Source organism: Sinocyclocheilus anshuiensis, unplaced genomic scaffold (genome assembly GCF_001515605.1).
Source record: "Sinocyclocheilus anshuiensis isolate Anshui unplaced genomic scaffold, SAMN03320099.WGS_v1.1 scaffold615, whole genome shotgun sequence".
NCBI classification, from domain to species: Eukaryota; Metazoa; Chordata; class Actinopteri; order Cypriniformes; family Cyprinidae; genus Sinocyclocheilus; species Sinocyclocheilus anshuiensis.
Genome location: NW_015552647.1, coordinates 1,937,333 through 1,964,566, shown reverse-complemented (window position 1 = coordinate 1,964,566; position 27,234 = coordinate 1,937,333). Strand labels below are relative to the sequence as shown.

At 35.7% G+C, this 27,234-nt stretch overlaps 1 protein-coding gene across 1 annotated transcript in view; it reads left to right on the top strand.

Annotated features, from left to right (window-relative positions):
- LOC107667014 (receptor-type tyrosine-protein phosphatase gamma-like) overlaps positions 1 to 27,234 on the top strand; it is a 95,383-nt gene that overhangs the window by 27,531 nt on the left and 40,618 nt on the right. Inside the window, exons 3-4 of the mRNA XM_016458588.1 lie at positions 22,692 to 22,871; positions 25,988 to 26,136. Of these exons, the coding sequence (XP_016314074.1) occupies positions 22,692 to 22,871; positions 25,988 to 26,136 (329 nt within the window). The remainder of the gene's footprint in view (positions 1 to 22,691; positions 22,872 to 25,987; positions 26,137 to 27,234) is intronic.

The window sequence follows — 27,234 nt, the reverse complement described above, 5'->3', positions numbered from 1 at the left end:
CATCAGATCACAGAAGGAAGCATTTGACTGGTGTTGTGGAGTAAAAAGGTTATAATTTTCTCTTTTGTTGGACAACAGGTTTAGAAATGTGAATACAAGGGAGGTTTAGCTTTAGGCATTTTAATTTAAGCATGTTTAGCTTAGTTAACGGAAGGCTACCTGCTGCCATCAGAGCAAGTGTAATTACTGCATTCACGCGCTCCTCGATGCTCTCATTTCCCGAGTTGTGCTTTTAAGTCGGAATGTGAAAACAACATGGACAGTCTCGTTACTACAAAGATGTGTTGGATTTGTATTATTAGTCCTTTCCGACTTGAGTTCACGTGCATTTTCTCAGTCGGGAAATTATTTTTCACGTGCGGTGCCGGTGATGATGCTTCTTACGTCCGTTTCGGAGAACCAGAGGACAAATATTTCAATCGATCGCTCAGGCATGGCACCGAAATGAGGCACCGAAATCTGCGTTCGGATTCGGTTCTAGTACATACCGGTTACATAGGTACCGGTGCCATATTGGTACCGGGTTTCGCTACCCAACCCTACTATCTATAATATGTCATATCATTCTATCTATCTTTTGTCTATCTGTCGTTCTATCATCTATCAACTGTTTTTTAACTAACTTCAAGACTTTTAAAACTATTTTAGAACTTTCTAAAAAAAAATAACGACATTCATCTTGACAAATTTTGCATTTCTTGATTTTTCTGGTTATATTATTTTGTTCTTTTCAATTCATTTTACATCCTTGCATTCAAATTCAAGTTGCAATTCTGCATCATTTTTAGACCTCCTAACGGATTTTAAGAGAAACATCTGAGACTCAACATAACTCCTGAAATATGAAAGAGCAACCTATAAGAAATTCAGTTTTCCTCTAGGTTTGGTTTCTGAGCGAAGTAGCCTGTGAAACGTTAGACTTTCTGTAGACCTTGTACGAGTTTCCATGATTTCTTCGAGAGTTTTGAACAGATGTTGTTGTTTCTCAGGTATAGCTGTGGTTCCACAGCAGTTTCTTTGAAAGCATTAATGAAGCTAGTCAGCATGAAGGGTTTATGATTCAATTCACTAGCAATAGCTGTCTGCTGTGCTTGTTTGTGCATTTTTCTTGTCTTTGCAAATTTTTTCCCTCTTACAAAGGATTTATTTTCTCACTAGACACTTTAACTGTCATTTTTGTCTCTTTTTGATTCAATTTCATTGTTCTGCAGCTTGTCCGTGTCGGAGTACTGTGTTGTATGTTCACTGTCAAGTTAAACCCCCTGCTAGTGTCACTAGGTGATTTGATGCCACAATAGCTGATGTGGTTCTGTGGACTAAAGAGAGCACAGTCTGTTCTGGGATCAAAGCTTTTTCTGTTTCCAATTCTCAAGTAGTTTTATGAGCTATATCAAAGAGCATTACAAATGTTACAGAAGAAAATATTTCATTTTATGGAGCTCTGTCTGCAGCAACCAGTGTTGTTTTTACAGTAAAGTTTTAGTTAGCTTTGGAAGAGAAAATACTGTACAAATGGTACTGTCATGGTTTGCTAATGCAATACTATTTTTGGACATGTACCATTGTATTCTTTGAAATACTATGGCACATGATATTTCAGTACCAAAGAACCATGGTGTTTTGCTTGCCATGGTATCATCTCAAGTTATTTATTGTCACGGGTTAACCACAAAATGCGTCTTATGTTATTTAAACCATTATGTTTTACTACTAAAATATAACATTTGCATGATTAATTAAAATACAGTTGGATTCAAATATCTGAGACCATATTAAAATGTAAGATTAAACAGGAAATTCTAAAAAAAAAAATCTTTATGGCATAAAATGAAGAAAAAATTTAATAATTTAATTTCAAATACTAAAGTAAGAAGAGACTGAGAACATTTAATGTACATTTTTAAGTTAGATTTTTCACTTAAATATTTATGCTGATAGAATAATTTGTAAAGAATGCAAACATAGAAGTCTCTCAGGCTTCTGGACCAAAATCTGTGCCTTGTAATAATTTCTGTTAAGCTTTTCTTAACTTTGTCTCAATTGAAATGGTTAACCTACACGTCATCTTTAGGACGTTCATGAAAGCAGCTCAGTAGCTTATCTTAGCTGAGTCTTTAGTGTTCTTTTAAAATTTGGTGACATTTGAAGCATTGCAAGTTTTTTTTAGTCTGCATGTTTGTGCTTCTTTTGAGCAGAGCCAGAATGCACTCGAACCTTTCATGCTCTCACAATAATTTCTGTGCCAGAAGCATTCTGCAGGCTTTACCTCTTTACCTTTTCCCTCCTTTAAACCCATTTTCAGAGCAAAAGCAAATCAAAGCTTGACAGGTGCGGGAACAATTACAGATTGCCCAAAAAGCCCATTTACACCTTTGCGTTTATATGCAGTAAGATAATGCAAAAAGTATGAAAAACAAGCTTCAAAAATGTGCAGGAGACACTGGTAATGATTAGCCAGTGCTATAGATTGCTTTCTGCTTGGAAAAAGGATGGTCATCCAACAGTTATTTTGTAGCTCATATTATCTAGCTTGACATTATTCAGTTTGGAAGCAAGATAAGTAGGCCTTTGTTGATAATTTTCCCAATTTAGGCGTGTAATGTGCAAATCAGCATTGTTTATGTGCATGCCAATGACCTATAAAGGATCCCGTTAACTTTGTCATAGAGTGGATGAAATAACAGAACCCCCTCTTAAAATATATTGATCTCAAGAAGAACCTAATAAGGAGCCGATCAAGCCTTTGCCTTCAGAACAGCTTCCAACAATCTCAAGAAGAATATTGCACAATCCTTCACAGGAGAAAAGCCTCCAGTTCTATGAGGGACGAAGAATGAGTCTATATCTTGCTTTTTGCTCCAGAACTTCATTCCAAGAAGTGATTCTCTATATAAAGCTCTATATAGCATACAAACTCTATATAGGATGTACCTGGACCTGTAAAGTGTACTTTTTAGGTAAAACTGTTCAAAAGTTGGGGGACAGTTTATTTATTTATTTATTAAAGGGGTCATGCGATTTCAATTTTTCCTTTCTCGCAAAATGACAATAGTAAACACAAATTTTTCAGTTAAAGACAGTTCATCATTGAATTCAGTGATGTCAACATCCAGCTCAGTTTAAATAGTATCTTTGCAATCAAGTCAACGGTATCGCTGGAAATGAAGTGTCCCCAACTAAGCAAGCCAGAGGCGACAGCGGCAAGGAACCAAAACTCCATCGGTGACAGAATGGAGAAAAAACCTTGGGAGAAACCAGGCTCAGTCGGGGGGCCAGTTCTCCTCTGACCAGACGAACCAGCAGTACGGAAAAATCAATTTAAGACGTAATAAAACAGACGATGAACACTATTAACAGCAATTATTATATGATGCAATCAAACTTATAGCAAAATGTGGCTTTTTAGCAGCATCATATGACCCCTTTAAGAAATTATTACTTTTATTTAGCAAGGAGGTATTAAATTAACCAAAAGACTTTTATAACTTTAAATGAATGGTGTTTTTTTGACATTTCTGTTTATCAAAGAATCGTAAAAATATTTATCATGGCTTCTATAAAAAATATGAATTGCCTGTTTTCAGCATTGATAATAAGAAATGTTTCTACAGCACCAAATCATATTAGAATGATATCTGAAGGATCATGTGACACTGGAGACTGAAGTAATGATGTTATTTAAAATTGTAATAATATTTCTGAATATTACTGTTTTACAGTATTTTTGATCAAATAAATGCAGTCTTTTTTCAAAAACATTTAAAAAATCTTACCAACCCCAAACTTTTTACCTTTTTCAGATGTGTATAATGCATGTTTCTTTTCTTTTTATTGAACAGTTAAGTATGTCATTTTCAGCATTATTAGCAGCACCAAAATGTAGGAGTAATTATGTAATGTGACACATTACTCATCATAGTTATTCAACCATTTAGATTTGAACACATCTTTTGACCTCCTTAAAACTTAATCACACCAGACTGAGGGAAACAGATTCAGTAGGCATATTTTATTACTTTTGCCATTGCTCAGGTGTCTAGGATTTATTTCCACACCAGGTTATATGTCTTTGTGTTGACCTTGGATAAAGACAGTTTCCGTATAGCAGTGCTGTAATAAATTTCAACTTTGTGAAGCTCTTAATATAGAGGTTTATTTTTTTCATAAAGGTTTCATAAAAGTTTGGTGGTAATCTCTGAGTCTGTACTTTTTTACTTAGAATTTTGGCCTTTTGCCACTTTTATTTGATGAGATAACATATAGAAAGGTCAGGAAGTGATGAAAAGAAAAGTGCCAGAGTTTCAGATTTTTCTGAAATCCCTTTGAAGACAAAAATCATTTAATCATAGAAGAATTTAATAAATTGACATTGACATCAAATATATTTTTTGAAACTCTAGATGTAATGTGAGATTGCTGGGGTCGTTTTTCTCAGGAGAAGCATCTGAAAAACAAGAATCTTAAGCAGAAGTCACAATTTGCTCAATATTTAGTCTCCCTGTTGTCAAAAATTGAGATAAAAACTATCACATTTTTACACAGTTCTAAGAGACTGAAAAAAAATTGGTGTAGAAATGGTTTTCACTCAGAAATTGCTGGTAAATTTTACAAACAGTTACAAAGAAATGGCAAGTAACACATTGAATTAAACATGACATTTTCTAGTAGAAAATCTAAAATAGTATTTTCCTGTAAAACATACTCCAGTAATCTTTGTATTGTCTACGAAAAATAATTTTTTACAGTACAGACTTAAACAATCCCCATATGAGCATAAACTACCACTAAGAACTTTATTTTTTACATTTAGCAACTAAATGGTCTCTACATGTGAGCTCGGACCACTTTTCCCCTTTTTGCTGATGCAATTTGTCCATGCTTGGCATACGCTGTTATTTCTAATTTTCTACTTTCTCCCATGTGACAAATAATGTTGCTATTTTTGTGACAGATGCGCCTGCAATTCTGGCACTGGCAATATGATCTTTTTGGAACTCGGTTCAATAGCATGTGTTGCTTTAGAAAAATGACATATCGAAGTGCTAATTGTCAGGTCTCTTTAATTGCCGAGACACACCGCTAATTGCCTGTCAACATAATGTGACCCACCTTTGCAGCTGCATTTGTAAATGACTTCATAATGAAACTCTTTTCATTCTGTTCATAAAAGCAGATGTAGGCAAAAGTAGTTGTTAAATGTAATTAGATTTCTTTAAGAAGACAAAAAGACTCTATATGCACAGCTAGATGTGGATTCGGCTGAGGAAGGAGCCCAGGAAATGACTAGAGCTTGCAAGGTGAGATTTGATTATGGTTTATTTAAAATGTGCGTGTGTGTGGAGGTATTTTTCAAAAGGGACAGCTAATATGCCACACTGCAGGGTCTCCCCCAGGAGGTGCGGGCACGCATCATTACTCATATTTTTCCTCTCATATTCTGCCAGGTTTTCATTTTCTTCTGCCAGTATTCTCTCATTCCCTCTCCCTCTCTCTCTCGCTCCCTTGTCTATCTCTTTCCCTCTCCTTTCCTCTTGCTATATCTGAGCAAATATTCACTTTGTGCTAAAAAGAGAGTATCGGTGTTTGACAGCCTTCGTCATCCCAGCATGCTGTTATTACAGGAGCAGTTTGCGTATTTTGTTTACAAGAACGGTTCAACATTTTAGGGTGAATTCTGGGTCATTTGGGTTCCATTTTTAACCACGTAACAGTTCATAACTTGGAAATTTAGGATTATGAGCCTGCTAAAGATTTCAATGGTCGTTCCCAGTCATTTATGTGAAGTAAATGCAGCACCATGACAGCCTGTTGTGGTTGGATGCTAAAATAAGTCAGATCGACGTTCCCCAGCATCATTTTTCGTTGTCCCTGGCAACCCTCTGTGATTGATGGGTCAAGAGGGTCAACCTAGATGGTTATGCAAGACGAGCTCTCATAATTTGCAATGATAAATCGCTAAGACAGGAACCAATTTGTGTGAGAAATCCGGCTCCTATATCATCCTCGAAGCTTTTTGGTGGCAAAGTGCCCGTTCTTGCTGGAAAAACAAGTTTTATGAAGAATTCAAATTAGATAGGATCTGTTTAACATAATGGAATATAGCTGTAATGAAATTAACTCATTTGTAAGGGAATTAATTATTATTTTAGCAATTTATGTGTTAAATGGTCAGGGGTATCACGCATCTGGTCCTTGAAAGCCCGTAAAACAAAGATAGTTTTGTATCCTAGTTTGAGTTAGGGTTTAAGCACTGTTTTTTATTTGAGTCTCTTGAGACGATATGCTAGATAGTACAGGAACTGCTTCAACACTTCACTGACCCTGCATGAGTTTTACGACCGCAGCTGGTTGCATAGGGGTTCCTCAGTTTGTCTCAATGGAATGTGATTGTTTCATGTGTGACTCAATAGTGTAAGTGGGTCCGTTCGAAGACAGAGATCCTACATAGCGCAACAGAAGGAGATGCTTAGAATGATCTCAGATGTTCTGTGGTTACTCAGAGAAAGGAGCACGCAGAGCATCCAAAAGAGGATTTGTATTCCGGGCTGTTTATATGTAGAGCGAAGTGGATAAATGTTTGGAGAAAAGATGCAGTGGTAGAAATGATGCAGTGATTCTGAAGAAAGCTGTATCATATATGCATAACTGTGAAGATATCATATACTACATAAACTATAACTGTCAGAAAAAAAGGTACCGTGGAAGTACAATTTTGTTCCTGGGGGAACAAAACATATAATGGTACCTTTAAAGGTACACAACAGGTCCTTAGGGTACAATTATGTTGTGTTAGGGTACAATTACAGTTTTTTTTTCTGAGAGTGAGTGTTTAGGGGGTACACACACAATTTATTATATCTTTCTGTAAATTAGAATGTATCCCATTGTCCTCTTTTCTGAGCAAAAAGTAAATAAATGAATGAATAAATAAATAAATAAAATAAGAAATTGACTATCATACATTGAATGACATTTTACTAGGTGTCTTCTGTAAATCATGGATACAGTTTATTTGTGTCATCTCAGCATATTTAGAACCAGAATCATTAGATTACATTAAAAGAGTCTATTTAGGGATCACAGTGCAGCCCTAAAATACTAATCAATTTTAATTTGAAATCTTTACCAATCTTTGCCATTGCCCTTCAAACCAATAGGTTTTACCCATTTGTCAGCAAGGAGTTTTGAATCATTTAAAATTTTGTAAAAATTCGTTTGATCACTTTTTCTTTAAAAAAGTACGTCAGAATAAGTATGCTGTTTCATTTTTACGTAAATATATCTGCTACGCAGAATGACAATAAAACATTTATTTCAACCATATTTTGACATTTTATTTTCACAAAATTTTCTAAACATTTTAGCAAACATCCAGTAACTTTTCTTTTCTTTTCTTTTCATGGGGGTGAAAATAAAATAAAAAAATAGAAACTCCTGGGAATTATTTTAGGGATGTGCCCGAATCCGAATCTGGTATTCGGAAAGGTAATGACGTTTACTACGGCACCCCTAAAAGAAATAAATACGAGATATATGAGAAAAATATATTTCAATGCTTTCTCTCACAAGTATATCGTTGGGTAATTAATCCTGTATAAATTGCGGGCATCAGGGAGACGCTTCTAATATGCAGGACATTGAAATCACTTATGAATGTGCGTTTGCTTTTTGCTTTCACTTTCGAGATTCGCGATCACACGTAGCCTACTCTACTTTGGAGTGGCACTACTTACCACACGATTTGATGTTTGTCCGTGGTGCTCAGGATCTGCAAATCATTCGCCATTGTCCTATCTGTCATCTACCTCTCTCCATTTATGTGGTAACTGAAATTTTATGTACTGTAATGTAACAGGCAACAGCTAGCAAGCGGCTAACCATAGAACGTAGAACGCATTATTCGTTTCCCGTGCCTTTCCGAATACGGATTCGCTATTCGGGCACATCCCTACTTACTATATTAGCAAATATCCACAATTTAATGAAAGTGAAATTCAAGTAGCATCATCCCTGTCTGAGCCCTTCAAGGCAAGTTAAAGTTTTTATTGAATGGTTTTATATAGAAAATAATCAAAAAAATTATCTGTAGAAATATCAGCATTAAAAGCACATTTCAGTACCTTAAGCAAAAGATTTGTCAAGCTTGTTATTTTTCTCAAGTCATTGATGTATTCATTTCATTTATTAAACAGCATTTGAGATGGTCTTGAATTGAGAATTGCACAACAAATTCTTTATTTTTTTTGTGTGCAAAATACATTTCTGATTGGCTAAAAAAAATGCAGGCTTGACTGTTGACCTTGACTGTTTTTGATTATTTACAGAGCTTGGGAATGACACAGAAACAAATGTATTTTCTCATATGTCAAGTAGTTCTGAGAAATCTGAACACAGTTTGTGTCATATAAAATTTTAACTAGTTTTACTAGTAAAAAAAAAAAAATGTTCCTTTCTACGGGTGTTATTGTTTGCAGCCACATAAGTGCTAGGCTTTTGAATTTAGGCAGTTACGTGCAGCCTGGCAGGCTAAGAGAAATCTAAGGTTACCCTCCCTGCCAACACGAGGGTTTTGTAATCGTGACCCTGCGTGAGGAGGGGTTTGTTTGGTGAAACTTTCCTCCCCACCCATAACATCGCCTCTGCATACAATGGAAATGATCATATCTCTGTGTCTGAACAGGAGGAGAGGAAATGAAGACATTGGAGGGTGGGCTGTAGAACATGCAGCTACATGCTAGATAGTTATCTTCCAGAAAATACCAGATAATTATTGACCTTTTAATTTTAATTCACAGTTAAGTTTCTTGTTGTAGTTTTTCTTCCATGTGAATCCTTCTCACAGCGCCCGTGGCTACAGCCATATCCTCAGCCATTCATAATTCATGATATGCTCACCGGAATAACAGAAGAATACATAAGAATATATTATTTATTATAGACGCCCTGAAAAAAATCACTGCTTCTGTTTACTTCCAAATACTTTTTACGCTTTTTGTCATAAAAAAGTATTCATAGCTTTGTGTGAAATTTATGTGACAGGGCTTTTTTTTATCACAAGATCCATAAAATACTATTAAGATCTTGGGATGTTGTAAAATCAGTAAAGAGATGTATATGAAATGTTCCAAACCATTAAACATCTTGGCACAGAAACCCAAAGTTTCTTTTTTTCAGCCTCTTAAATTAGGTTTCACAGGGTGTGGAACAACATCCAGTTCACTTGAACTCTCCGTATATCTAAGAACAGGAAAATACTTTTTTTTTTAATGTAGCAAAGTACCTTAAGATGGAGGCTGATAATACTGGCGGACCTTGTTTTGTCTGGAACGCCACTCGCCGGCTAATTAGACGCAAATAGACCTTTGATTTATCATTTCCTAACTTGTCCTGTTTCACCACGCAAGTGGAACGTAGCCGGGATGCTTTAGAAGAATGGGTCAAAGATTAGTGTTCTAGAACATACCATTCTTGATATAAAGGAAGCTTTTAGACGCATTATGTATAATATGCCTCACATCTCAAGAGAAAAACTGCAGTATTGCTCAACAGTTGGAGGGCTATATGATTTTTTGAAAGAACTCTCTTATGCTCTCCAATACAGCATTTATTGATCAAAAATTGTTTCTATTTTTATGTATTTTAAAATATATTTTATTCCTGTGATGGCAAAGCTGCCAGCAGCCATTACTCCGGTTTTCAGTGCCATATCGTCCTTCAGAAAACATTTTAATATGCAGATTTGGTGCTTATTATTATCAGTGTTGAACACAGTTGTGCTGCTTAATATTTTTGTGGAAACCATGGCACAAGCAGCATTTATTAGTAACAACGTAAGAGTCTTTACTGTTACTCTTAATCAGTTTAACATGTCCTTGCTAAATAAAAGTATCACAAAAAAACTTTTGAATAGTGATATAAGTGCAATTCAGTTCTTATGTATCTTATTGGTCGTTCATTCTTGAGGGATTTTTTTAGAGTCATTTGTAGGGACTTGAGGTGTAGTTTGTGGTGAGTTTTTGCTTTGCTTGTGTGTGTATGTGTTCTCATTATCGAGGGCAAAATACTGTTAATCCTAGTACACCTTCCAAAGGAAGTGGGCGGAGACAGTGAGATAAAGGGTGTAATTCAGTCTGAAAGGTATCAATTAATGAGTTCAGTTATATCTCACCAAACAGTGGCAAAACCCATTTTCCTGTTACACATTTTTTTTACTCTAATGAAGGTTACATCATGTTTGAAAAATGATTCAGACACAAAGCTTTAAGTATGGAAAGGCTTCTGAATTCAAAGCAGGTTCTTTAAGCAAAAATCAGATGCGATGTGAATGGTTCAGGACAATGTTTTGTTGATATTTCTATGCAGTTCATGTCATAAGATTTTTTCACCTGTTTACTTTCCATTAGTTAAAAATCATGAGTCTGATTGCTTTTTCCTCAAGCCACAGGGTTTGAGGTATCATTCATTCCTTTTTTATTGCCCTAAGATTACTTTATAAACAGGGCCTTCAGATTTTGGCTCAGAATAACTTATCTCAAATATGAAATGTCATTTGGCAGTTTGTGTTTAAATGCTGGTGATACTCTGAATTTTGTTTTCATTCCAGAAAGATTCAAAGTTTTAACAATTTTCTGACTGCACGGCTTTGAGTAGTTAAAACTACGTTCCTCTTTCAAACAATTATGACAAGAAAAGAGGCATTATTGTGCATTTTCCATTTTCCTTGTATTACTGAAGACGTTTTGAGGTAAATGTGAGGAAATTAAAGAAAATTGGTGTGGTTACAAAAGCTGTCATAATGCATCCAAACAGCAATTGTAGATGCAAAGTATATTATATCTGCATAAATTGTTTAGAATAACTAGACTTCTCTTGATCTTTGTAGAGTCCATCAAACTGATTAAAACATTTCAATTGAATCATTACTCGCACTCATGCTGCTCCAAACACGCATGACTTTCCTTCATCTGTGGAAAAGGAGAAATTTTAATGAATTGTATTAGTCACTCTTTGCCATGCAGTTACACTGAATGAATACTAAGGCTTTCAGGTCTCAACAAGGATGCAGAAAGCACCATCAAAGTATCATCATGAGTTATATTTTAAGTCTTCCAAAGCCATGTGAGAGATTTGTGTAACAAATAGGCTTGTGTGCCTGTTAACTTGCTGCAACCGGATCATTGAGTCAATGAGTTGAACTTGAGTCCAATTCATGAACGAATCATTTCACATGCCTTCATCTTCAGAGTCGTATTGACTACTTGTGATACCTTTCAGAATAATACAATTTTTCCTTTTATGTTTCACAGAGGAAAATGATGGTGTCGAAATAATAGCAGCTTTTAAATTCTTTTGAACTAATCCTTTAAGACAGATTGTTTATTGCTTCTCATTTCTCTTTGATTTAAGGACATTTAGCATATTTTTCAATGAATATTAATACTTCTAGTTCTATTCACCCATTGAATATGCATATCTATAATCTGCACACAAAGACACTTTCCGAATTCCTCATTTCCCATGACTAACATTTTTAATTCCTTTTGAAGCGTAAAACAGTCATTTGCTTGTTCATTTATGAGTCACTCCTGCAGTAAAGCTCTAAGTCTTTCGAACAACAAGCCTCTTTTGGCAAATAACGCTTTCGTATCGGTGACTGAATCTGCATAATTCGCATCCCGTTGATTTGTAACTTTGTTGTAGCTATATTTGTCCAGATTCAGATCCGATCCGGCCTGTTTTTCGCATCGCTTGCCAGCTATCAATGACCCTGGAAAAGTGACAATAACCGCAGGTCTCCTGTCCAAACCCCAACCTGCTCCACTGTCACTATCAATCGCATCAGCGTCGCATGTTTGTTTCCTGTCGACCGTGCGCGGTCTACAGACCACAGAGGGTTAGATTGAACACGACTGGTGAGCAGAGCCGTGCCAAAAAGTGTGACGGCTGCCAAAGTGTGCACCGCGTGTCCCATTTTCTCAGGGGGGACAAAACAGACATGACAAGGCAATCTCCACACAGTCAGCATTCCCGTGGCAACGCCAGTCAGGTTATTTATCTGCAAGGTTAATGGGATTCCGGCTGGTAACAAAGATAGTGGATTGAGACAAACATGTGCCCGTCGGACTGAAGGGAATGTGACAGAGAGTGGTAGCTGTTGAGCTAAATGACTCAGCTAGCCCAGACAGATGGTGCTCAATACATACACGAGTCATAAAACAGTTTTATGGCCGGCGTTCCTGGTTTTTCCCTCCAAAAGAGATCTGAATATGGCACCGCATATTTGGAAGCATTTGCATCGTCTTGCCTGCGCTTGTTTTACTCAGTTGATTTCCATTTTTGTTTCTTTTGTTACGTAATGCTGCAAACATGTGCCATAAAGTTCAGTTTTTGTCTCATTTATCCATAGAACATGGTTCCAGAAGTACATCTGGGTAATCATTAGCAAACTTGAGGCTCTTTTTCCAGTAAAATATAAAAAAGTATCAACATAAAAGAGAAAATTACTTAAAACGAAAACTTGCAGAAGACATTAAGGCATTGACAGTTTTGTTTTCTTTTGCATTATTTTAAGCATGAGTCTATTTAAATGTAGCTAGGTTTATGCTCAACAAGATTAAAACAATTTGCCAATGATATATTCTCTAATATCTTGCAGTTTGATATATCAAGAAAATGACTACTGTCTACTTTAGTAATACTCTTATACTATTCAGAATAATACAATTACAGAATAATTTTCTTTTTGCTAGATTTATGTTCAGCAAGATCAAAACAATTGCCTATGATATGTATATGTGTGTGTGCTAGATATATGTACATTTTATGATATAGATATACATATGAATTTGTATATAAGTAACAAATACAATGTACAGTATATATATATATATATATATATATATATACATCATGTCATGTACTGTATATATCATGTTTTTATTTTTAATGAAAAACAAGACGAAATTACTGATTTAGAAAATTGGCTGAGACTTCTGTCGTTTTCAGAAAAACGACAGAAAAAAAAAACATTTTCTTTGCTCCTAGGAACAACACTTGTGGCTTCATGTTTTTATAATGTTAGACTTTTGAACACAGATGTTGTAGCTGTCATCTTGTGGTTCGTAGTCACTTTTTAGGGATCCAACAGAGTGCCTTTGCACCTGTCTTTACAGGGAGCCCACTCATACAACAAACAGCTAAATGTCTTCTGAAATTGAATTTAAATTTCTGCTAGAGCAAATTGCATGCAACCAAAACTTTTTTCCTACTTTTTTTTTACAATATGGCAGGTCAAATCAAACCCACCTGAATTCCAATCACCGTCTTTCGAGAGACCATTATCACAGATGTGCACTTACTTTTTCCATCAGCGATTTGATATTTAGTGGCGTTTGCTAAGGCAAGCATTATCATCCTTGCTAGGGCCAGAATATTACAGAGACTTTTTTTTGACTAGGGCCTGTAACTAAACCGCACAGAATAGCTTAGCAACGTTTTCCAACATTTTTCTAATTTATTTAGTGTGATGCTTGTTAAATAAGACTTCAGATGATCAGATGTCATTTTACAAGATTATACATGAAGAAATCCAGATAAGTCCGAAGGGGATTTTTGATTTTGAATTTGCATCTAGGGCCTTGCGTTTCATTATTAGTATTTTTACACTATCCATTCCCTTCATTCATTCATAAATTCAGGCCTTAGGGCAACACAAACAGCATAATAATCCAATGTGTTTTTATGCCAGCTTCTGTCATCAATAAAATAAGTTACATAGAGCCACTTCTCTCGTTTCACCCGTTTCAATCCCTAGTTGTTTACAATTAAGTTTGATTAAAAATAAATCAGATGATGATATAGTTGTGTATCTCTTTGCATTGCCAGGCCTGACATAGATGGAAAAAAATGTCGTTTCGTTCTCATTATCATGATCTCGCTCCTCGTGTCTCTTTCTGGGAATCAGATCACGCAGAATTAATCCAATTAGTGTCTCTGTTAATTAGCCTGCTATTCCAAGACTGAGATATAAATTAGAGCTTTCAAATTGTTTGGTGAGATTGTTCTGAAAACTAATTAAAATGCAGTGTGAATTATATGAATTGGCAGGACATAAAAGATGAGTTATTTTTTTGGCCGAACGAAAGAAAGAAGTTGGGAAAGTATTCAGGTTTAACACACAGCTGCAAGATTGCAAGTACTTCAAGTCGCCTATTGAATCAGGAGCAGTCTTTTATTTAGATGAGGCTGTTATTGGTTTATTGATATTTCTGTTATATACAGAAAGGCCATGAGGAGTGTAATGGCTGATAAACGGTAATATATCTAGAAAGGGTGATGACTCGTACAACATGTAATTACCCAAGTCAATTTGTTCTGCTATAACTTTTATATATTGCTGCATAAAACTGTTTTTATAAAGGAATTTTGTGCATTTGATGGGGTGAAAGACGTCAGCAAACACAATGGCTTGCTACATGATGTGTATTGTATGGACTAGTCACACCTTTATGTATTAGTTTACATGTACCTGCATATATTAGTGAGTTTATTTGATGCAAATTCACATTTAAATTCAGGCAAATCTTAAGCTTGTGGAGCACCAATAAGAGTGAAAGTATTGCAGCGTAATTGCATCTCTCAGGGAACTGTTTGAAAATACACATATGTATTGCTCACGTCTCACACTGCCTTGATGTTGGAGTGTCAATGAAAAATTCAAAAGGGCTTCAAGGCATGTAATATCATCTGATGATCCATACCGATGCCCTTAAATGCTCTGGAATGTATTTCAGCAGAAATTCTTAACAATCAGTGAAAGGTAATGAATCCATCAGAGTGTAATTCATTCATTTGCTCTGAGAGTGAGTAAAAAAAGCAGCATAAAAGTCTCTTCCGTAGCTCTCAAATGTCATTGACGCTTATGCATATTCAGAGGCGAATATGCATTTTTTCAGTTAATAAATTAAGATTTCATTAAGTTAATATTTCATTCTGTTCCTCACTTTAATGATACACTACCGTTCAAACGTTTGGGGTCGGTATGTTTTAATGTTTTTGAAATAAGTCTCTTACCAAGGCTGTAAGAGACTCTGTGCAATTTAAAATGTTTTATTTTAATATATTTAAAACCTTAAATCCTGTTATGGCAAAGCTGCATTTTCAGCAGCCATTGCTTTGGTCTTCAGTGTCACACGATCCTTCAGAAATTGATCTAATATGCTGATTTGGCGCTCAAGAAACATTTCTTATTTTTATCAATGTTGAAAACAGTCAATATTTTTCAGGATTCTTTGATGAATAGAAAATAGAAAGTTTAAAAGAATAGCTTTCAAAAATTCAAAAGAATAGCATTTATTTGAAATTAAAATCTTTTGTAAAATTAAAAAGTCTTTACTGTCGCTTTTGATCAATTTAATGCATTCTTGATGAATAAAAATATTATTTTCTTATTTAAAAAAAAAAAGTACTAACCCAAAACTCTACTAACCCAAAAGTATGCTTGCATTGTACAGTATGCCAAAAAAAGCATAAAATTATATGAGTTTGGAACAAGGTGAGAGTAAATAATGACATACTATTCTTTTAACGGAATAGCTTGGGCTAAAATTGTTCTATTACTCTTCACTCACCCTCATGTGTTTCCAAACTCTCTTCTGTGCAGCACAAACTAAGATATTTTGAAGAATTTTTCAACTGTTTTTGTCTGCATAATGAATATTATAACAATAAGGGTGAGTAAATGATGGCAGAATTTTAATTTTGGGGGGAACTATCCATGTAAGTCTCAGTAATTATCTTGTCATATCTCCTCTGATGTTTTTTTCTCAGTCTGTAAAGCGGAGTTGATAGGTTTCCTCTCTGTGTTGCTGCAAATTTGTTGCGTTTGAGAGAGTAAGACTCTAGAAGACACGACAAAACTGTCAGCTATCACCTTCCCTCAACACATCTCTATGAAAGCTGTTGCATCTTGCAGCTCGTGAGCCACATCGTCTGAGGTGACCGGTCGTCAGTTATGTATATGGTCCTTAAGGACGAACAAAGTGTTGAACCGAGGGAAACGTTGAGCGACTTTTAAGGGAGAGCGATCCAACAATCACCCCGGCAAGGTGGATGTAGTGTCACTGTCACAATTGAAGACGCCGGCAGAGCCAATTGTTTAGTGTGTGACACGGAGAGATTAAATGGTTCAATGAAGATTTGTGGACTGTCAGTTGGACGGACGTGGGCCGCGTGCGGGAAATACCGTAGGCCGATAGTTTAGGATGAGAACCGAATCTTTTCACAAAGGAACCTGGATGACTAATTAATTAGGAGATAAGAAAGTAGAGGGAATTCATCTCAGCTTTGCGCAGGTGTTTTAAGTCTATTTCAGAGTAGAAAGTTGACCTGTGTTGCTGTGGGGGGCTTATGTCAAAGCGGTCTTATATATATATATATATATATATATATACATCATGTCATGTACTGTATATATCATGTTTTTATTTTTAATGAAAAACAAGACGAAATTACTGATTTAGAAAATTGGCTGAGACTTCTGTCGTTTTCAGAAAAACGACAGAAAAAAAAAACATTTTCTTTGCTCCTAGGAACAACACTTGTGGCTTCATGTTTTTATAATGTTAGACTTTTGAACACAGATGTTGTAGCTGTCATCTTGTGGTTCGTAGTCACTTTTTAGGGATCCAACAGAGTGCCTTTGCACCTGTCTTTACAGGGAGCCCACTCATACAACAAACAGCTAAATGTCTTCTGAAATTGAATTTAAATTTCTGCTAGAGCAAATTGCATGCAACCAAAACTTTTTTCCTACTTTTTTTTTACAATATGGCAGGTCAAATCAAACCCACCTGAATTCCAATCACCGTCTTTCGAGAGACCATTATCACAGATGTGCACTTACTTTTTCCATCAGCGATTTGATATTTAGTGGCGTTTGCTAAGGCAAGCATTATCATCCTTGCTAGGGCCAGAATATTACAGAGACTTTTTTTTGACTAGGGCCTGTAACTAAACCGCACAGAATAGCTTAGCAACGTTTTCCAACATTTTTCTAATTTATTTAGTGTGATGCTTGTTAAATAAGACTTCAGATGATCAGATGTCATTTTACAAGATTATACATGAAGAAATCCAGATAAGTCCGAAGGGGATTTTTGATTTTGAATTTGCATCTAGGGCCTTGCGTTTCATTATTAGTATTTTTACACTATCCATTCCCTTCATTCATTCATAAATTCAGGCCTTAGGGCAACACAAACAGCATAATAATCCAATGTGTTTTTATGCCAGCTTCTGTCATCAATAAAATAAGTTACATAGAGCCACTTCTCTCGTTTCACCCGTTTCAATCCCTAGTTGTTTACAATTAAGTTTGATTAAAAATAAATCAGATGATGATATAGTTGTGTATCTCTTTGCATTGCCAGGCCTGACATAGATGGAAAAAAATGTCGTTTCGTTCTCATTATCATGATCTCGCTCCTCGTGTCTCTTTCTGGGAATCAGATCACGCAGAATTAATCCAATTAGTGTCTCTGTTAATTAGCCTGCTATTCCAAGACTGAGATATAAATTAGAGCTTTCAAATTGTTTGGTGAGATTGTTCTGAAAACTAATTAAAATGCAGTGTGAATTATATGAATTGGCAGGACATAAAAGATGAGTTATTTTTTTGGCCGAACGAAAGAAAGAAGTTGGGAAAGTATTCAGGTTTAACACACAGCTGCAAGATTGCAAGTACTTCAAGTCGCCTATTGAATCAGGAGCAGTCTTTTATTTAGATGAGGCTGTTATTGGTTTATTGATATTTCTGTTATATACAGAAAGGCCATGAGGAGTGTAATGGCTGATAAACGGTAATATATCTAGAAAGGGTGATGACTCGTACAACATGTAATTACCCAAGTCAATTTGTTCTGCTATAACTTTTATATATTGCTGCATAAAACTGTTTTTATAAAGGAATTTTGTGCATTTGATGGGGTGAAAGACGTCAGCAAACACAATGGCTTGCTACATGATGTGTATTGTATGGACTAGTCACACCTTTATGTATTAGTTTACATGTACCTGCATATATTAGTGAGTTTATTTGATGCAAATTCACATTTAAATTCAGGCAAATCTTAAGCTTGTGGAGCACCAATAAGAGTGAAAGTATTGCAGCGTAATTGCATCTCTCAGGGAACTGTTTGAAAATACACATATGTATTGCTCACGTCTCACACTGCCTTGATGTTGGAGTGTCAATGAAAAATTCAAAAGGGCTTCAAGGCATGTAATATCATCTGATGATCCATACCGATGCCCTTAAATGCTCTGGAATGTATTTCAGCAGAAATTCTTAACAATCAGTGAAAGGTAATGAATCCATCAGAGTGTAATTCATTCATTTGCTCTGAGAGTGAGTAAAAAAAGCAGCATAAAAGTCTCTTCCGTAGCTCTCAAATGTCATTGACGCTTATGCATATTCAGAGGCGAATATGCATTTTTTCAGTTAATAAATTAAGATTTCATTAAGTTAATATTTCATTCTGTTCCTCACTTTAATGATACACTACCGTTCAAACGTTTGGGGTCGGTATGTTTTAATGTTTTTGAAATAAGTCTCTTACCAAGGCTGTAAGAGACTCTGTGCAATTTAAAATGTTTTATTTTAATATATTTAAAACCTTAAATCCTGTTATGGCAAAGCTGCATTTTCAGCAGCCATTGCTTTGGTCTTCAGTGTCACACGATCCTTCAGAAATTGATCTAATATGCTGATTTGGCGCTCAAGAAACATTTCTTATTTTTATCAATGTTGAAAACAGTCAATATTTTTCAGGATTCTTTGATGAATAGAAAATAGAAAGTTTAAAAGAATAGCTTTCAAAAATTCAAAAGAATAGCATTTATTTGAAATTAAAATCTTTTGTAAAATTAAAAAGTCTTTACTGTCGCTTTTGATCAATTTAATGCATTCTTGATGAATAAAAATATTATTTTCTTATTTAAAAAAAAAAAGTACTAACCCAAAACTCTACTAACCCAAAAGTATGCTTGCATTGTACAGTATGCCAAAAAAAGCATAAAATTATATGAGTTTGGAACAAGGTGAGAGTAAATAATGACATACTATTCTTTTAACGGAATAGCTTGGGCTAAAATTGTTCTATTACTCTTCACTCACCCTCATGTGTTTCCAAACTCTCTTCTGTGCAGCACAAACTAAGATATTTTGAAGAATTTTTCAACTGTTTTTGTCTGCATAATGAATATTATAACAATAAGGGTGAGTAAATGATGGCAGAATTTTAATTTTGGGGGGAACTATCCATGTAAGTCTCAGTAATTATCTTGTCATATCTCCTCTGATGTTTTTTTCTCAGTCTGTAAAGCGGAGTTGATAGGTTTCCTCTCTGTGTTGCTGCAAATTTGTTGCGTTTGAGAGAGTAAGACTCTAGAAGACACGACAAAACTGTCAGCTATCACCTTCCCTCAACACATCTCTATGAAAGCTGTTGCATCTTGCAGCTCGTGAGCCACATCGTCTGAGGTGACCGGTCGTCAGTTATGTATATGGTCCTTAAGGACGAACAAAGTGTTGAACCGAGGGAAACGTTGAGCGACTTTTAAGGGAGAGCGATCCAACAATCACCCCGGCAAGGTGGATGTAGTGTCACTGTCACAATTGAAGACGCCGGCAGAGCCAATTGTTTAGTGTGTGACACGGAGAGATTAAATGGTTCAATGAAGATTTGTGGACTGTCAGTTGGACGGACGTGGGCCGCGTGCGGGAAATACCGTAGGCCGATAGTTTAGGATGAGAACCGAATCTTTTCACAAAGGAACCTGGATGACTAATTAATTAGGAGATAAGAAAGTAGAGGGAATTCATCTCAGCTTTGCGCAGGTGTTTTAAGTCTATTTCAGAGTAGAAAGTTGACCTGTGTTGCTGTGGGGGGCTTATGTCAAAGCGGTCTGAATCTGGAGGAGAGATTGAGTATTCCAGGTGAAGTGTCTTTGTGCGGATATCCAACCCCTGCTGGGACAAAAACCGACAGCTGGTTCGGGCTCACTGTGCCAGCACTTAACAAATCAGAATAGAGGAGTCTGGCCAAAGGAGAAATCAATGGGGAGGTGGAAAGGGGTAGTAATCCAGCATCCATCTAAGAATCATATTAGCACAGAGATTCTATGCCTGGGCGAAAAAAAACAAGCGGCTGACTGTCGTCTGAGCTGCCAGACTAAAAGCATAGACGCAGAACCCTGCGGAGATACAGTGAAAGCCAGGATAACCCTCAGGATGTGTTTAATTGGCTTCTGACATTGGGGAAAAAACAGCGTCAGATTGTAGAATCAATTCATCATTTTGGACTGAATGCAAAAATATTCAGAGCTGAAAAACCAGTTGCTTTTTCGTTGCTGGAAAATTTATGTCAATTAGCAGAACTCCGAGGAGATTTCTGCATTGTAGCGGCAGGCCAAGAACTTTGGAATGACCTACTTGTCCCCTCATTAATTGGGTAAGAGGAGTAACCTTTCCTTAAAAGAGGAGAAGCATGACTTCTTCTGTCCCAATGGAAAGTGATCTGACCTTAATCTGTCAGATGGAAAAGAGAGCTCCCCCATTCTCTCGTGGTCTCAATGTTCCTGTTCCAGTGACCTAGGTGAAGGGTTGAAACTGGTCAGGGCATATCAGGCTGTTTTCAGTGTTTGATTGCTTGGTCCATTGAGGCTCCATCGTCTTTTATTTTATTTTATTGCTGTGCATTAGAATTTATTTATCTGTACATTTAGGCATTATTCAGCGACTCTTTCTGCAGGTCACATCAATACACCAGTAGGTGGCAACAAGTGACTGACTTTATGAGTGAATGATTGAGTCATTCAGGCAACCCAATCGCTTTCTTCGAAAGCATCAATTTATTCAGTAAAGCAACAAGTGACTGTCAGTGAGTGAGTCATTGAATCATTCACTGAACCAATTAGTTAAAAAACACGAATTTTCGTTAATGGAACAAAAAAAAAAACATTGGGAAACTTGCAATATTGGTGTATAAAATATAAGGTACTCAATATTAAATTATTGTTTTTGTATTACTTTGTAAAAATAAAGTAAAAGTGTGGACTGCTAGAGGTTTTGTTGTGGACCCAAGTCTGTTTGACAGTATTTGATTTGTTTGGTTTTCCGTACTCTGCTGTCCACCAATGACCCACGCCAGTCATGCAAGCCAAACTCTGTCAGACTTGTGTCTCTCAAAATATCATCAGGATGTCATACAGTCTATCGACAGGGAAAATAAACGTGACTGAGCTCAGTTGGGAGTCGACAGACTTTTAGTGCAGAAGATTAGAGACAACATCATTCTTGACACCATGATCAGACCCTCAAGCCCGAGGGCAAATCTGATGTGCCGTCTTTTAACCTCCAGCATAAAATACTTTGGTTATAACTCAAAAATTGCTTCAAAACGCAAGCCCGTTTTTGACTATGCATTTGACTGGCATGAGGTCAGTGTGTACTCGAGATAGCGTTGCGATGGCAACCATGCACCTTTTGAACCAATCCCATGAGGTTTTTCTCCTCTCCTCCCACTTTTGACTATCTAGGCTGGAAAGAATCTCAGCGCGAGCAGTGCTGATGATAAAATTATAGTGGTTAGTTAAATTTCGTACCTTCTTGTGACTACGAGTATTCAGGTTGCCATAGCAAAGTCTGTTTAGTCTGACTCTGGAAAAGCAGGTCCCAAAATTGGAGTGATTAGCTTCAGGCGCCCCATAAATGCATTTCAGAAATTATAATAACATATCGCTGTGTGTATTTGTCCTTGCAGGAAGCTGAAAATGGTCATTAAAATTACAGTTTTCCGTAGATAGTTTGTACAGATTGTTAAAGAGAAACACAGTTGTTTTTACTGCTCCTAAGAGTCCCATCCAGACATATAACTGTTTACCGCAACCCTCTACATGTCACAGATTATTATTCATATACTGTGTTGGAGACTTAATTTGATGCGCAAAGCATTAACCATTGGGAGGCAATTTACATACACCACTATGACATGGACTCTGATACGTCTGCCACCACCGGAAATGAAACCATTCATCAGTTTAGACCAACACAGATGGCTGATGAGTATCAAATGATAGCTCAACAACATCACGAGAAGAGGGATTTATATGCAGAAAAAGTTTGCATTGCATTTGTGTTTTGCTAATTCAGATTTACATGGCAAATGTGTACTTTTTCTCAACTGCTAGACAGAGATGAGTCAATGTTTAGTCAACAGAGGAATAATTTAATTCTGTCCTGGTGTGTGACATGATGCACTCCATCTAAAACAGCATTTTGCAAATTCAGGTTTGTTTTTTTAAAGTTTAAATGATCAGGCATGCTATTTTTATTTATCAAGAAGCCTCATGTTAACTGAGAGACTACTTAAAGTAATTTCGCTTTTAAAAAGTAATTTGCCACACTGCAGGACCTTTTAAAATGACCTAGTGAAGGAAAAATGTGATTAAAAATGGCTGGAAAATATATACTCTCCATTACATATTGAAATCAATTTTAACCTAAAATCGTGATTTTAAAAAGGACATTATACAACAACGATATGTATAATGTATAACTTGAAGTTGCTTTCTAGCATCTGCCAATGTGTAAATGTAAAGTTTCTTGTTTATTCTTCAATTTTCTTTTACAGGCACCTTTGGACCACGAAGGTGGGCCTCTGCTTATCCAGAATGTGGGGAAAGGAATCAGTCTCCGGTGGATATCCCAGATCTAGACACCCAGGTCTCTCAGGAGTGCCAGGAGCTCACCTTGGATGGCTTTGAAACCAAGTCGTCAAACAGGACCACCATGAAGAACACAGGCAAAACAGGTTCTCCAAAGAATGAAACTCCTCTCATCTGCTCTCCTATCAGAACTTGGACCTTCATTGCACTCTTAGCTTCAGGCCACCTAAATGTTTAAAATATTTCCAAATAATTGCATTATAAGAAACAGAGTTTGCAAGCATCCCATCATGACATACAGTTGTATCAGGTCTGAGGGAGTTTGAAAGTCAAAGCCCAAGCAAATATCAGACATGTGCAATGCCCTCACAAAGTTCCTATAAGATCTGTTGTGATGCCTTGCGGATGTGGAAATCTGAGCAGTGTTATTTTATTTAATTTTATTTTTTTATATTTTTATAAATTATAAAGTTATTTTATAAGTTATTTTTAACTTCCAGAGATTTGAGGATTTTTAAAAATGATTTATTTTCTTTCCAAAAAAAGAAACAAAAATCTTACTGACCTTTATCTTTTAAAAGCTAGTGTGAATGCCTATGAATAATTTGAGTGAAATTTGTAGTCATCATCATCATCATCATCATCATCAAAAAATTATTTAAATTACTATTTAAGTATTGTAATTGAAAAATAGCCCATTCTTCTAATTTTCTCAATTTTTCCTATTCTTAGTAGCTGTAAAAACTCTTAATCCGTCTCTTACACCTTATCTACCATAATCTACCTTTTGCATTTTTGCACTCATTTGCAGCAAAATCTTTCTTTTTGGCCAAGGATGATGGTGCGAAAGCATATTTTGCACATTTCAAATTAGGCCTGGGCGATAAAACGGTATCAATATTTATCGATGGTACACCTTCTTCGATAATGATATAAAAAATGTTCGATATAGTGCACGATATAGGCACGTGCTATGAGTGACGCAGACAGCACACACACACACGAACACATGCTGAATTGAGTGCTGTGCCTGCCTGTGATGAGATTGTGAATAAAAAAATTAATATTAGTCAAATTTAAAATAAACATTTGCATTTGAATGTTAGGAGTGCGTCAGGGAGCGTCATCAGTGGCGCACGAGATGCGGTGATGATGTAAGTGACGTTGTTGCATTTTAATGTTTTGTTAGTCTAGCCCACGAGACGCGCCGCTGCTGTGTTATGCATTCAAAATATTAGAGAAATATAGAAGCTCAATGAAGAAGATCTTGATTAGGTGAAAACCGAAACCAAGCCATTCACACAGATGCATATTCAGCGCATTTTTAGACGGACAAATATGACTGCTGCACTCACGTCACACAAGAGATGTAGCCATGCAAAGTTAAAACAGTTTAAACCTTTAGAAAACACGTCGCGAATTTGTGGAGGTTTATTCCTTTTCACTGCGTCTCATAAGTTTTCAAATGCAATCTGTGTGATTCGGCTCTTTGTATTAAGCAATGCATAAATACATGATGCTGTTTTGTTCATAATTGTTTATGCAATTTACGAAATTATATTTGATTTATGAGTTAATTTAGATGTAATGCAGGTTTTTTTATAGACATTTATTTCCTTGCGTTGACAATTTAAATGTGCTGCATTATTTTGCTCATTGCGCCCTCCTGTGGCCTCGGGAGACAAGCCAAAAGTTTCCTTCAGACCTATTTAATCTGCATACAAAACATTAGAAATTAGAGATTTGTTTAATTTTTATTGTGTTTGACTGTTAAAACAAAAAATATTTGTTGCTTGTCTCAATAAATTGGGTTAATTAAAAAATACAGTGGTTAAATGTAAACATTTTTTTCTATTGCTCTTTGTTTTAAAAAAGGTTATAAAAAATGTCAATAATTATCGATACCGAATGATATGAAACATTATATCGTTGATACATTTTTTAGCTATATCGCCCAGCCCTATTTCAAATGTTGCTTTATGGTGGTTTTAATTAGGAGTGATTTCGAGAATGGCACACTGTAGAGTGCTATATTTACTCCTGAGAAGGTTTTTGGGAATGCTTGCCAGGACCATAAACACGCTGTGGCATAATTACCATAGGAGCTTTTTCTACTGTTTACAGAGCGCAGCGTTAGATCCTTTAAAACCCCAGCATCACGAGCGTCTCCTGAGTACCACGAGTCTTTAGCCCAGTGTGTGAATTCACCAAAAGATCCCATCTATCCACATAAATCAGTTTGTTTGTTCCCACCCCAGCGCTTTAGTTTACTTAAGAATTAAACAGAGATCTTCACATGAGAGCTTTGCTGATGTGAGATGCTTTGAGTGGTTCCTTGTAATTCATCTTAGTTTTTTTACACTCAACAAAGGACATGAATGGGCCTTGACCAATTCTTAGAGAGTATGCGGTAGAGCTCAGAATTTCTTTTCCAGTTTAATATTGTATGATGTGACTAAGTATTTTATGAAATGAAAACCATTTAAAGTGAATTTTGTAGTTTTATTAGAATTGTAACTGTATTTTTTGCATGCTCCTATCCTATCACAAAATACAAAGACAATTATCAATTATACTCGTTAGATCATTCTAAGTTGAACATTCAATAAATGCATTGTAAAGGTAATGTTTTTGTGATCCGACTGTGAAAATCGTTCATTAACATTCTGATTTATTAACAATAAGGTCAGTAATGATGCAGATGATGCACATATTTGCAGTTAAGTGGATTCAAATGTCCAAAATGTTTTAAAATAGCATTGAATTTGACCAAGTTCATTAATTGGCCATGGAAAAACAAGTTGTATGAAGTAGTTATCCTGTTTCTGCAGAGTCTACCCAGCAGAAGAATTGGAAGATATTCAATTTGTTTACCAATCCAGGCTTTAAAGAGCCAAGAGGTCAACTCTTAATGCAGTATAATGTGACGGTCTGTGCCAGGAGAGCCCATGGAGCTCATTTTGATGTGTCCGCTCTGGCCTGCAGAGTGCATACTCAGTTTCTTCTGCATCATTATTTGTTTTAAAGGTCCTTTGTCAACATAAAAAAAGACAAAATTCCCCTGGAGCATTTCACAGTCTGAAGTAGAGTGGGATATTAAAATGTATATATATCTGCCTGCATTATTTGTTGTTGAATTACACAGCTTACAGCTTCAAAAGTGCATATACTTGGCAGTCTTAGTTTTACATACTACAGTTCATTAAATATATATATTTTTAAGTATTTAACGCTCTCATCTGGTCTTCTTTTTTCATTCCAGTGTCTATTGTTCTGAAGAATGATTACTTTGTGAGAGGGGCCGGCCTACCTGGACGCTTCAAAGCAGAGAAGTTGGAGTTTCACTGGGGTAGCACCAATGGATCAGCTGGTTCTGAGCACAGTATCAATGGAAAGAAGTTTCCAGTAGAAGTGAGTGTGTCACATTATGTCCGTAATGTATGTCAACTGTACTCAAAAAAACAACATCAGTTCCATTTCTAAATCTTCCATTTATAAATGCCATGTTTAAGAGTCTTGCGGTATGTTAGTGTCATCAGTACAGCTCTGGAAACGTCAAAATCTCAAATCTCTTGTCGACAAAGAAATAAATTTGCCTAAAGGAATCCATTGTTTATTTACAAAATCCAGTTCACAACAGTCCTTGTGAATAGTCCTTAAACCACCCACTTTCACATTAAAAAAAATCTTATTAGGAATGGATTTTAGGCGAGGAGGATAACGTTACTAAATGAGTTTCTTCAATAAAGTTCAAGGATTCCACCTTGACTTGAGTAGGTTGAAAGTGGTGTACTAATCTGCACTAATTGAAGAACCTCTCAATGAAACTGTGATCAATACGTTTTATCGACTTGATGGTGCGGCTGCTACATTTCACTGAAGAGTGAGGATATTTGGCTTCCTTAATGCTCGCCTCAAGGTGATGTCTTTTAAAATTATTTGAGTTCTGGTCTTCTTCACCAGTTCATCTTGGTGTGTAAATGGGCGGATTTGTTTCTATTCAGTATTATTTTAACTATTGTAATAATTATTTTAGGTATTTTTATAATTATTTTATGATAATACTAATAAGACATAATAAATGTTTCTTTATTTTGTGTGTGTATATATATATATATACAGTGTGTGTGTGTATATATATATATTATATATGTATATATATTAGTGCTGTCAAATGATTAATCGCGATTAATCGAATCCAAAATAAAAGTTTTTGTTTACATAATATATGTGTGTACTGTGTATATTTATTATGTATATATGAAGACACACACATACAGCATATATTTTGAAAATATTTACATGTATTTACGTATATACATTTATATTCATATAAATTATATCATATATAAATATATTTAATATATAAACGTAACATATTTTTCTTAAATATACACATGCATGTGTATGTATTTATATATACATAATAAATTTACACAGTACACGCACATATATTATGTAAACAAAAACTTTTATTTTGGATGCGATTAATCGCGATTAATCGTTTGA